Below are 14,456 nucleotides of genomic sequence, written 5' to 3'. Positions count from 1 at the left end.
TTTATTAACTTTATACCATTGCAGTAACTCTAAATAAAAAAATAGTCTTAAGTTCATTACAAAATGTTGTAAGTACTGTATAGTGTTATCATTGTAAGAACAAGAACACTCTTGAACCATAGAAAATCGGAGTATCATTGTTTCCCCATAAATCGTAATTATATCTTACACAATCAGATAGACATGTGAGAATGTGATGATGATAAGAAGAGAGATATGTGTCAGAGCGTATTTCCTTTTGGTAGAAAATCAGTCAAATCATAGGCAATGTAGAAACATTGGTGAATGCTATTATTCGAAATGGCCTCAGGAGGGTTAGTTTTCCTGAAGACCTGTTTTCTCTGTGCATATAGAAATTATGTGTTTCGGTATTTCATTCACTTCTCCACAAAACCTAAGGTCGCCAATGTTTTTTATTTTCATTTTTTTAAGGCTTTCACTCAAGTAACAGTGTTCTGTCAAAATCCATGTGAGAATGCCTAGGTTATTCAATATTAATGTCCCGAGTGCATGTCAAATTGTCGATAATTTAATTTTCTCGAGTGCGCGAATGCGCACGAGAGGAAATTATGAGACAATTTGACATGCACGAGAGGGCATTTTGGCAGACTATTTCCTGAGAAAAATTTAATTTAAAATAAACAATAATTGTTCCTGTTCTTAAAATATAAAATTAAAACCAAATGATGTTTATTAATCCTAGACGAAAATTTGGCACTAGTGCAAATTATCGATAATTTGCACTAGTGCAGTATTATCGCTGAAATTTGATCGTTGCTAGGTAAACATAAAATATTACAGCTTTTTGGTTGGCTTAAATTTTTCGAAGGAAATAGTCCTGTTTATGTATATGAAGTATTTACTAGATCTTTGATGGTCATATTACAGTTTTAGAGGCACCTGTGTACCATATCATGGTATAATTGTTGATTGAATATTTATTTTATCTTTACTCTTTTGTTATTCGGCAGCACTTCAGGACTTCTTCTCAAAGTTCCCTTTTTTATTACAAAATTGTATATTGGTATGCATTTTTGCAATGAGTACATTATATTCTCTTGAATTCGTGAAGCTTTTTTTCTGTATTCGCTTTTAATCATCCTGATCATAGACGGTTTGGCAAGCCTTTCCACAGAAATGTTCAATGTAGTTACATCTAAAATTATTTCCATTGGTGCTGTTGGAAAAGTCTTCATAGTCCTTATAATGTAGATATACGCCAGGCTCTGCGCCTCGCTGAAGTGTCTTTTCGCCGACTAGTGTTTGAGTTTACTTTGTCAGACGATTGCTTCATAGATTATTATCGGCCTTGTAATCATGGTGTACATCCCTCACTGTATCTTATTGCCATTCTTTTACATATCGTGCTGTATGCTGTTGTAACTTTCTCTGAAATATTCTTGACGTATTTATTCCACAAAAGTCTATTCTTCGAGGTTATTCCCAAATACTAGGATTCTCGTAGTTCTAGTTTTTGAACTATATCTTTTTACCCTATGTCTCACAGACTCTTATTTCTGTGTTATGTAGATGATGTCGCAAATAGTACCATCAAATTTGCAACTGTAGATTAGGATTATGTCAACTTCTAACTGGCACACTGTGTGACTACTTGGATGAATTTGTTCAGTAATTCATCTACAACTTGGATCCATAGTATCTTATTTACAACTATTAGCTTCACGACACTACAATATTAAGAGACTTTCGGAATATCCAAGAAGGAGCAGCTGTTACCTAGTACTCCAGGCTTTGCTACAATTTTTCGGTTAGTTGAAGTAGAACGATTTTTCTGTGATATCTCTGCTCTATGCACATGCTGAATATCATGTGTTGGATTAATCTTGGTTATCCAGTATCTTTTTAGTACAAACGATGTAAGTTTTAAAGCTTTGAATGATTTCATATTTGTCCAATCACTTTTACCTATGTTGGACTTTCTTCTTCTCCAGCTTAGTGGTATTTAAGCTGTTATGAAATTAACTATTGTATTAGTTCTGTTAGAAGAAGAGGGGACGTCCCATCTGTTCCCGCCGATTAGTTAGTGGATGGCTCAGATTGGTTCGTTAGTTGTCGTTATACTACCAGGAAAAATTGGGCTGAGTAGAAGAGTTATCTACCCTTTTCTTCCTCTATAGAGCTCCTGTTAGATTTCTTGAGTTTCATCATTGAGATCTAACAATATTTAGCTAACTTTTTTTGTAGCCCGGTTGCTTGATGAGTGAAGGTGCTGTAGTTACAGGGAAATCTTTTTAACTTATTGTACTCTGTAAGTTTCCGCTGTATTTTGCATTGTTAAAATGTTTACTTACTTCTGCTTTTAATATTAACATTTTATTGTTTCATAATGGCATGATATTTTTGCCACTTTGTTTGTGTAGTAGCTCCATATGAGTTGACTATTGCTTTAGTGAGTAAAAAATGACTTCCAAATAAATTTCTTTTTCTAAATCAATTCAAATTTTCTCAAATATATTAAGAAATTGTGACTTAAATAAAAAAATCTGTATGAATAGTTGTCACTTACAAAGAACTTATTAATTAGTTTCTCTATAGAAACATAAATTTCTTATTAAAATCTGTTTTCATGGAATCGGCAAAAAAAGTTTAAATTTAGTTGTTACATTAGCTATATCGATTGGTTTTAATTGGAGTAATCAACATTAATTATTTAAATTCTGATCTTGAAAATTACATCTTTCATATTTGATTTTCTCTCTGCGTTCGCTCCTTGAGGTTCAATTTTGAAGCAGTCGTCAACTCCAAGTTGAGACGGTGAAAAAATTAAATCTCATGAAATTAAATAAAAAAAATGAATCTAACTCAAATTATTCTTGATAGAGCTAAGGAAACCAGAGAAAACAAAGTTTCAATTACTTAAAATGAATTTAGTTTTGCTAGTATTCCTTTTATAGCCGCTCAAACAAATACAATGAGATTCAACTTGCAATGATAGTTTCACGTAGCACATATCATTTATAGGAAAATTCTCATCCTAATTGGATTTATTATAATAATAATTATTATGACATACATATTTCATCAATGTGTCAAAATAAATAATGCTTATATTACTGCGTATAAATTTAAAAAATGCCATAAATCAATATTACCGATTAGTCCACTCAAATTAAACGAAAAATCGCTGATCCTGATAAATTTTGCCCACAACAACGAGACCAGTCAACTTGACTCAAACGAGTTGTAGATAATTAAATTTCCTCCAACTTTGCCATGGAACATTTTGTTGTACGTTGCATAGTTAAACCGCTAGAGGGCGCGCAGAAGATTTTAAAACTCATTTCTTGCATTTTCTGGAAAACTATGCTTTTCCAGGAAAAATAGTGAATGGCAAAGTTGTAGCATACAAAATTCTCAACAAATTTTGTCCGAAACATTTTTCTGAATAATGCACATTTTCGCCGCTAAGGAGCGCGAAAAATTTTTAAAATTCAGTTGGCAGCCCTATAGAGCATTAAATTCTGCACAGTCCCATCTAGACGTTGGAGCGAAGTTAGGACGTCCGTTTAATATACGAAGAAAATATTCCGTTTGGGACATTTACTATTTGAAGTTCAAGTGTCTGAAATTCTATATCGTGTTTCCGACACGGGTATGTTATTTAGTGGACAAGAAGATTTAGTTCAATTCTGGTTGCATTCGTAATAATACAGTTGCAATTACAGGTGTCGAATTTATTGTTTATGTTCATTAAGAAAAATCCAATTTAAAATGAAAATCGGCTGAAAATTCGTGAACGAGTTTCTGGAGGTACGCTCACTAATATCTTGGTATTCCAACGTTGTCCCCATAATATTTTTAACTATTCGTTTCTCGGAAAGAATGTGCTCCAGAAGTAACGTTTTAAAATTTTCCTTTGTTTGCAGTAGGTTATATCTATATCAATATAGGCAAAGTTTCGCGTATAAACGAAAATTCAATACATTCGATAATCGCTCCATGAGATGGAGATGATATGATATTTAGTTACCGGAAAAATCGAAGAACAGCTCGAGATGGAATATTACGTCATAGACGTCGGATTCTTGTTACATAAGATAAAATACATAATTTTTAAACGCTACAGTTCATGCACTATAGTGTTTTGATGGTTATTCTATAGGAGAACCAAGGGGTCGGAAGAAACGCAAGGACCCAATTACACGATTTTTCCAGGCCTTCTAGTAGAAATTGAAGTCCATCAGAAATAATATTGCTAGTAGCCAAGATTATGTTCTACTATTCCGAAGAAATCATAAGTTTGATATGAAAATTTATGTATTAGCATCTATTTAATACTAAGAACCATGGTAAACTTGAAAACAGTACTCCACCAATACACGTACACCAGTATACTGAATTGTCGGCTCAAATTTGACAAGCTTTGCGCATTATGTTATGCTGGAATTTTTTTTGTACTAATCAGATTAACCAGTATTCAAAACTATTGTATATTAGACATAACTGTTTTTAATTTATTTAGAAAGATTGAACTTTCTATTATCAAATCATCATGCCGGGTTGTGCTGTGACTACATAGTCGAGAGGATAAGCTTTATTTAAAATATTTTAATTACAAAATAATACAGATTTTCAAAATTACATCATACAATTCGTATTTTTGTCCGAAAATGTTAGTTGGAAATGTACCTACATATTTTGCTAGCAATTGTAAACTATTTAGTGAATATACCCCTCATTCACGTGTTTCATATATTTTGAAGAGGTTAGTTCCATATAATGCAAAGTATATAGAATTAAAACATTGTTTATATACCTAAATGATTTGCTCAAAGAAATAAATGGAACATATTTACATATTAGAACTAATATTATTGAACTAGGTAGATGTTTCGTTACATATTCTTCATCTGACGGAATATTTTTGCTATGGTATATGGCGTCTGCAGATTAGTATCAGCGTACAGGCCGTCAAAGCACACTACCTGATGACATACACGTGATGAAGCTACCAATATGGTACGGGTCGTAACTAAGAGCAGTGGAAATACTCATAGCCCGCTGACAATTTTGAGAAATTTTCAATGTCAAGCTTTCAAGGACAAAAAGAGGGGATCACAATGAGGTATTAGATACCAGCGCAAGAAGAGTCAAAGACATATCATTTGCCTTGGAAAATATGCGTCTGCTATGAAGACCGAGCTAGTGTCCTAACTTATTACGGCCCATCTGCTAAAAATAGGAATCACGTGCATACATCAGCACAGACAGCATAGCGGCACAAATGTAATTGCATATCATGTCCACCGAAATAGAGTTGTAATTGGAATTATACGAGACTTATTGACCTGGCTAATGAATAAGTGGTAGAGCTGCTCCAGATTCCTGGATATAGGAGACTTATTGACAATGAAATTTCCTACGGGTTGGCTAAGTTTGAAATAAGTTAACTGCTAACAAAGCCTTAAACTGCAGTGAAAATCTCTTTCTTGTAGATTACGGAACTTTTCAAGCTTTGAGAGAGAGGAGAAAACAAAGAGGCCTGGCTTTAGTGATATGGATGCCGCCGTACCAAAACCTTCACAGGTGGGACAAAGTTTTAGCAGTGGAAATACTGCAGCAGAGTAGTTGGGAGTCTTTGGTAGTACTAATCACAAGGCAAGCGGAAATCACTTATTGATGCACGTAAAACAATTCTGAGATTTGTCCTCTACAATTGTCAATCCTGTATTCACATTTTGGTATTTGGATTTTGAGAAAATGGAAAATCCAAAAAATCAGGACCGATAAGTATCAAAATTATTAGGGTAAATCCCTAAAAGTCTCCAAGAAAAAAAGGGAGTACAGGTTTTGGGTTCGATTCTTAAAAAAATCTAAAGATAATTATTAAACTTATTAAAGATTTAAGAAGTGATGAGTGTCGTTCAGTACTTGGCCATAAAATCAGCTCTTGAAATTCATATGTCTCATCGTCTGAATTTCAAGGAATAACAATAATAAACATAAATACTAGATTGATTTAATTTAAATATGGACAAAAAATATAAACGTAGATAGAAATGTTTTTGTTATTTTTATTGTATTTAACAGAAATATTAGAAATAAAGACTCCTCGTATATGAGGCTGCTCCAACTAACTTGGATTAGAGTATAATAGAAATATTCTTATTAGGAATTGCACAGAGATTCATCCTCAAGAACTAATTCAGTTTATTCATAATTCGTGTTCTCTTTCTCAATTTTCTTCCCTACTCAATGATTAATTAATAGAATTTGGCGTATATATTGCATCATTTTCAAAAAACATTTGTGTCCGTTTAATATACTCACTCATACAATATAAAACAAGTGAGCGTAAATCAATATTCTAGATTATCTTCCACCTTGGAGGCTTATTTTGCAGATTCACTTGGAAAAGCTGATGTTCTCATCGTTCGACAATAATCAAGGGTGCTTTATCTTACTCAAACCCGGCGTTTGAATTTTGTACGGACACAAGATTAAAATCATTTATTTATCATTTTCTTTATTATTCTCTGGCAGTTCAATTTTTGTCACCAGATTATGTGACTTCTTAATTTAGATTGAATGATAACCAAGTGGTCCACTTCATTTTCAACTAGAATGATCTATAAAAAGGTTCAAAATGCTAACTATGTATGGCTGTTCTCAGTCTTGAATATTTTCCAATCTCTCGAGTTTCTAAGATCGGAGATCGTTAGTAACACTATGTCGGGTATGATTGTAAATTAAATGATACTGAAAATGTGATTATTCAATAATTATAAACAAACATTCATGTTCTACGGGGACTCAATAATAACCGCAATGGCATTGACTTGGATACAAATTTTGTAGTACTCGTATTTCTTCAGCTAAATGATATATAGCGCAACTCATTACTTTATTATGTGATATCGTGGTGTATTTTTTTGATCGTTCAACAAGCGCTACTTTATTTATTTTTCATAAAAATGTTGCTAGAACTGTTTTAATCTTGGAAATAAGAAAGATGACGTAGTGAGAAAAACTCAAGTGTACGAGTAATCAGCACGGTTTAAAAATGGAGACATGTCGAGTGGTAATGAACCTTTTTGTGGATTACCATCAAAGTGTCCAAATTCGCGAAAATTTAAGAAAAACTCACGATCTTATGCTCACAGACCACAGATGACAATTGGTCAACTTATCGCCGAGTAGTGGGCTATCGTTGAGCATCATTTAAAGGATTTCCATGGAAGCTTTGGGAATGGAAAGGGCTTCTGTGGAGTTTCTTTCTCATGCTCCGACCAACAATCAGTATGAAGATTGAACTTAATTGCATGACCTGGCGCCGAATGACTTGCTCGTATATCCACGCATATAGAAATGGCATCCATGGGACCAATATACTTGCTACTTAAGTTTTTATATAAACAAATAAAAATATATATTTTTAATTGGATCTGGCTTTAATGTCTTTAAAAACATTTTAAATTAAGATCGATACACTTTTGCATGCGTTTGAACCAGTTGTCGAAGCATTTTATCCATTTCGATTGAGGTACCTCCAAAACATGTGATTTGACCGCACCAACTGCTTCTTCAAGTGTAAGAAAAGGTTGACCTCGCAATTTATTTTATTTCTGCGGTAATAATAAGAAATCATTGGATGCCAAACAAGGACTGTACAACGGATGACCTATCAATTCGATGGTTTGTCTGTTCATCACGTTTTTGATTGGACTGATGTGTGAGATTATCGTGGTGAATGATTTTTTCGAACTCTTCTGACAAAGAAATTTCGGTGAACTATTCATAATTGACCGTTCTACGCTGCTCTGAAGAAATAGTGACGACATGTCCAGTTATTTCAAAAAACAGTTCGAAATGCTTCGTGTGCGAACAACGTTTGTTGGATTTGATTGACTCATACATTCGATTGTTGGTTAGTATTGGGGACAACTTAAATATCACTCGTGTGACAACACGTTGTGAGTACGTTCACCATTAAAAATGTCAAGCTTTATGATGGCAATGTCAGATTTTACATATTCACATCAAAACTTGAGTAGACACCTTCGTATTGGTTGTAATGGATAGTATTCTGAAGATGATAACGGTGCTTCATAAATAAATTGAAATTAAATAAATATTTTTCCAAAAATAATGCTTTGTACGGATGAACAAAAATTAATTATCATTCGTCATTATAAATAAAACATCAATATATCTAAGTTAAAAGGTAATTCATAAGATGATGGAACAGTGATCAGTGAGAATTTCAGGACTTTGATCTGGATAAATGAATTTAGTTATGTGCATAAGTATAATGAGTCCAAAGTTATTGCTATAATATTTCTCGCTGTTTTCTTGAACACATGAACATAAACTTACATTTAAACATATTAATTTAATTGATAGTATAATTATCTATGAGAAACAAAACATGCTCCATATTAATTGATTATTCGTATCTAAAGTAGAATAAACAACTTCCTAATACTCGATTCATGTATCTCGGATATTGACTGATATCAAAAAATAACCATGGAACTCATATTCAAAAATTTAGAAGATAAAAAAACGCCATCGCCATTTTATGGGTAACAGTTTTGAAGAATAAAATTACGAATATGCAACCGGAAATCTGTAAAGGAATTTTGTATTCTAGTAAGTCTCTTAGACGTTTAATCATGTGTTACCGTTAGGTTTTCATTGTTATCATGATTTGAGAGTCCAGTATGAAATTTTAATGCTAGATTGGTTCAATAAATGAGCAGCTTCCTACGAAGCTTCTTTGACAACTACAATCTAGTTTGTACTCGGAACGGTAAATAAAATACGTTATCACATTTCAGTTTTCCATGACTTCCTAAAGAATATCAATATACTTCTTTTGATCATATGCTCGGAAAGAATTAAATAATCCACTTGTATTTATTTACACCTACAAATTAATCACAAAAAATACTCATTAATGCTTATTTAATATTTAAATTGTTCGTAGTTCAAGAAAACATGTTCATTCTGAAACCCAGTTCTATTGAATATCTACATGTTATGTGTGAAAAAAGATGTGTCCAGAAAAAAATAGCCAAACGTGACAACCGTGGAATATTTAGGTAAACAAATCATACCCTACTGCAAATTTATTATTTGTTGAACGTGTTTCCAATTCAGTTTATAGTTATCACCAGTGGGTTTTTGTTGTTTTCAGTGAAGCTTTTAGGTTTTTTCAGATTTGATATTGTTTCTACAGTCTTTGGTAAAAAAAGTGTAATGGTAAAGTTGGTAGAGTATCTATCACATGGTTATAATCACTCACGTTACTGATGATATGTTGTATTATATTCATTAGGATACATTGGTTTACATACCTACAGTACAAATATAAAGATTAATATTCAATAGGAGTTTTTTTTTACCTACTAAAGTATATAAAGAAGAAAAAATGTTATAAGAGTATTTTAAAAATTAAATATAATTTGTTTTTTATTGAAAAATATGCGTTGATTCGAACTCTCTCACAGATATAGACCCTGAAGTTCTGTATTTTTATGTTAATCGAATCTGAAGTTTCGCGTATGCGTGGGGTGCTTTTTTATGTTGCAGTTAATTCTTTATCTTTTTTGTGAGTTGTTTACAGTATGTTGTGACTGTTTTTATAGAGACATTTTCTATGAAGGTTTTTTATTTGTTTGCAGCAAACTAGAGGTTTCCAGTAAACGAGAATTTTGGAATGGGATAATACTATTTAAATGAGGCACTAGCTATCGTAGCAATTAGTGAATAATTTGATGTTTTAGTGAACACATCGGGATAGCGTACTCAACAGTTTAAAACCTGTTTAATTAAATAAGAAGAATCTTACAGTAGTTTTTTAATATAGCCAAATTGTTTAGGCCATTTTGCTACCAAAGATAACATTTCAAGAAGTATTGTGGTAAGAATTATCAGGGATCTGTCTTCGAGTACCTCTACAGTGAAAAGGAGATGGCCTTTTTAAAAGAGTGGCAGTGAAGATATCTCTTTTAAGATGCCAAAGCCGACTGGGTGTATGGTGGGAATTGAAAAAAGAATGCCTTAAAGAAATATTAAAAGAAAATATAGTACGTTTTGGACAGTGCTTGATAGAAAAGAAAATTTATCTTCCAGCATGACAACGATCCTAAGCATTCCTCGAAGCTGTGTATTTGTAAGAATTGGAAAGAATAATTGTTCTGAAAGTAATTATTTCGCCATCACAGTGGCTGACCTTAACCCGATTTAGTTGTTGTGGGACAAATTGGACAGGAAAATCAGAAAGCAGTATTCTACTTCCACTTCTCATCTTTGAAATATCCGGGAAAAACAAAAAGATGACGATAATTTGTTGTAATTGTTACAGAGAATGCCAAAATTATACACCGAAATAATGAAAACAAAACAAATCTAGATCGATGAATAAAAAATCAAATATAGAAAAATAACAGACTATAGTTCAATTATTACCATATACTTATCTATATATGTTCATCAAAATATAAATATCATAATCGATCGTATTGTTTCTATTTGTTGTGTATCACTCAAACTATAGGGTGAGCAACAAATGACCGGTGGTATATATTGATTATAATACTTATATGGAGAAAAATATTTTCGTTTTTACTAAGGAGAATAATTGAAAATCTAGGAAAAGTAACATTGATATTATTCTGAAAGTGTTACACCATAAGACGTATGAAAATGGTCATATGAACACAAAATGTGTTAAACATCCGGAATCGTCATTTACAGTATCTATTCCAGATATAGTTGATAATATCCGGGCATTTATACCAAGAAATAGATGAATAAACCATGCCATAGGTAATGAAGTCTATATTTCATCTCAACCGGTATGCAATGTTTTACTTGAAAGGTTATATATGAAAAAGCTATCTGCAAGGTAGATGCATGAAAATTCAAGCAATATTTTCAAATGGAATGTAATCAAATTATTCCGTCAATATGTCTCAGTAGAAGAAAATTGACTATTTCCTTCGAAAAATTTAAGCCAACCAAAAAGCTGCAATATTTTATGTTTACCTAGCAACGATCAAATTTCAGCGATAATACTGCACTAGTGCAAATTATCGATAATTTGCAATAGTGCCAAATTTTCGTCTAGGATTAATAAACATCATCTGGTTTTAATTTTATATTTTAAGAAAAGGAACAATTATTGAAAATGCAATTAGAATATACAACTTTACTGGAGGCCGACGATGGTGTTTCTATGCTGCGTCCACCACTTCTTATTGTTACTTCGCTACTGTCATTTCGCATTTTTTGTATAATTTCCTCGTGGTGTTGACTATTTACTTGGAGGTAACTCTTTATAGAGGCCTGATTTGAGTGTCCGGTAACCTTCATAATTTGATTTTCTGAAACCCCAACCTTGGCAAGCTGAGTAACTGCCGCAGCACGGTTCGAGTGATTTGTCACTTTTATTCTTTTCGTGTCAATTCCTATAATTCCTATTAAGTTTATTTTAAATTAAATTTTTCTCAGGAAATAGTCTGCCAAAATGCCCTCTCGTGCATGTCAAATTGTCTCATAATTTCCTCGAGTGTGCGAATTAAATTATCGACAATTTGACATGCACTCGGGACATTAATATTGAATATACTATTGTAACGTTTTTCGTATTTATTTACACTTTATTTGTGAGGTGAATTAATAAACACTGTTTCGTACGTTCTTCATTCATTTACACACTAAACACTATTTATATTCACTTATAAATGTCACTTCACTAATTCGTTATATTCTCTACGACTATTTATTGAAAACTTACTGCGCTTCATAAACTACATTTTTATAGAAATTATTTAGAAGAAATACTATAATAAACTGCCTTCTATAATAAAAAGTACACAAAGGCGCGTTCTCCATTTATAAAAAGATTGAAGGCACCGCGTGAATTCACCGAATTTTAAAAGTCCACTGCAACTGAACAGAGCCGGCCTAAGGACCCATTTTGCGAGCTTGTTCGTAACACTATTATAACCAATAAACAAAAATACTGTCCGACTTCATCCGAATTTTAATAAATATAATATTAGTATAAGTCATAAAGGACATAATACATTATCTAAATATTTCACTAAATTAAATTCTAAAACACAAAAAAACAAAAGAAGTAATATTATAAATCAAGGGCCTTGTACTAATTGTGACGGTATCTACATAGGGCAGACATCTCAGTATTTAGAAAATAGACTAAAAGGTCATCAATACGATAAAAAAAATAAAACTGCATTAACGAACCATGGAATATCAAAAAAACATAAATTGAATTATAAAGATTCGAAAATTCTTGGAACGGAATTTAATACACGGATAGATTTATTTTTTAGAAATGGTCAACTTTCGTAAGAATGAAAAAGCTATAAATGATGAAAAAAGACCTAAATAATGTATAGCTTTATGTTGTAAATTTGATCAAGTACTGTTACATATTTGAGATAAGAAAAAAATAATTTTTCTTATCTTCTATCTATATATTAGATCTGCCAAATAATTCTCTTTGACTTCTCTATAGCTTTTATTTCAAGTTACCAGTATAATTATAACTAATAACGACTAATATCGAGTCGCTCCTCCATCTTTTCCATATATTTAGGAATGACTTGATTAGTCTACTTTTCAGTTGATTTTTCTTATTGCCAATATCGGATCAAAGAACTATTCCATTTTTGCTAAACAACGTATATAAAAATAAAGATGATGATAAAAGTTGAAAATAGGAATTAAACAATAAAGATAATACCCTTGTATATCGTTTTGGAACATATTCCCCTTTTTACCGTTTCCACTCCTTATTAACTACTCAAGAGCCCCCAAAACAACATTCTTTTCAAACGCTTTTCAATTGATGATAGTTTAATTTTAAATTTCATCCAAAGGTCGTTAGTTTATTATATTCAGGGCAGAAGCTTTAGAAGTGCTATTATAACGACATTCCTTTGTTTCAGAGTTGGATCTGGATTTCCTGGAGCGACGCCAAAATGCCACTTCAGGAACAAGCGGTCAGGAGAGCAGCCAAGAACAAGACCAGCGCTCTCCTATCGAGATTAGTCCTGAATCGGTCGACAGAATTAAGGTTATTCTATTGGGGGCACCGGCCGTTGGCAAGACTTCCATAATACAGGTAAATTCAATTTTACTTTATGAGAAATAGCATTAAATGTTTTTAAATCAATTCCCGCGTCTTATTATTCATTTCAGTGATTAGGAATGCAAGGAATCAAATGCCATTACTCTAATTAATTGGAGGATAACAGTTTCAAGTTATATGGGACCGTTAATGATACTGACAATATAATAAAAACTCAATACCAATCCCAAAATATTCATTTGGAATAATGAAATAGTGAAACACAGATGTGTTAAAATAGAAAATTTACATTGGTCATTGAATAGCGGTATTGACACCCATTTCATGAATCTATATTATTCTGAAATCTCTACCTGTGTAAAGCATAAGTTTTTCAAAGAAAATTGAAACTTACGTGAAATTATTTTGATTAACTTTGCAGCCGCGGAGCAACTTTCTTCAGATCACAAAAATGTCTCATTTTGATTTCCATTGGAGCTCATATTTCATTGAAAATTTCGTCTATTTGACGATAACATCATATTTGTTTTAGGAGAAATGAATAATACACAAATAGAATATCGTAGTTATTTAATTTCAGGGGTAGCATTTTATCTATGTGGATCAAGCTTTGTCTGACAAATAACCAACTATGCATACTTACTTATTATTATATTGATTTTGTGAATTATTTTCTTATAGGTCCGTGTTTATGACAACTCAATACAATAATCAATAAAGAAGATAAGCAATACATGTCACTTAATCTCAATTAAGTAAACATATCACATAACATACTAGTAACACAAACTACATAAGAGAAAGACTAGGTTTATAATTTGTAGCATTTAATAACTGGGTTAGTAAATTATCTTAATGAAATACCGGTCCATTACACTACATCATTCCTCTCTGAGAGAATAGACTTCATCCTAAATAATGTAATGTTTTTCGTATTAGTTCACACTCTTTTTATTCATGGGGTGAGTTAATAAACAATGACTCCTACGTTCTTAATTTATTTACACACTATATACTACTCACAATCATTCACTCATAAATATAAATAGACTTTGCTATAAAAATTATTTACACTCAAACATCAAACTAATCCCACCATATGCGCCTTCACCCAATTTTAAAATTCCATTGTAGCTGGACAAGGCCGGCCTACGGACCCATTTCGTGAACTTTTTTGTAACAATAATCTCGTTACCGGAACAATGATTAAGTTATTTGTTAGTCTAAGATGGTTGGACTCCTTTATTTGCATTTTAGTCCAGTCATTTAAGCTTAAATCAGGTAAGAATCTCGGAATTCGAGATTACCCAGCTGTAAGTCTGTAAATACTTGTATGTTGACACCCTAAAAGTTGTCTCAAAGCCTTCAT

At 32.2% G+C, this 14,456-nt stretch overlaps 1 protein-coding gene across 1 annotated transcript in view; it reads left to right on the top strand.

Moving 5' to 3' along the window:
• LOC130448276 (ras-like protein family member 10B) overlaps positions 1-14,456 on the top strand; it is a 204,777-nt gene that overhangs the window by 138,454 nt on the left and 51,867 nt on the right. The window contains exon 3 of the mRNA XM_056785562.1: positions 12,945-13,120. Within this exon, the coding sequence (XP_056641540.1) occupies positions 12,945-13,120 (176 nt within the window). The remainder of the gene's footprint in view (positions 1-12,944; positions 13,121-14,456) is intronic.

The sequence above is a fragment of the Diorhabda sublineata genome, chromosome 8, assembly GCF_026230105.1.
Source record: "Diorhabda sublineata isolate icDioSubl1.1 chromosome 8, icDioSubl1.1, whole genome shotgun sequence".
In the NCBI taxonomy this organism is placed as follows: domain Eukaryota; kingdom Metazoa; phylum Arthropoda; class Insecta; order Coleoptera; family Chrysomelidae; genus Diorhabda; species Diorhabda sublineata.
Note: the sequence above shows the minus strand (reverse complement) of the source record. Positions and strands in the feature narration are given on the sequence as shown.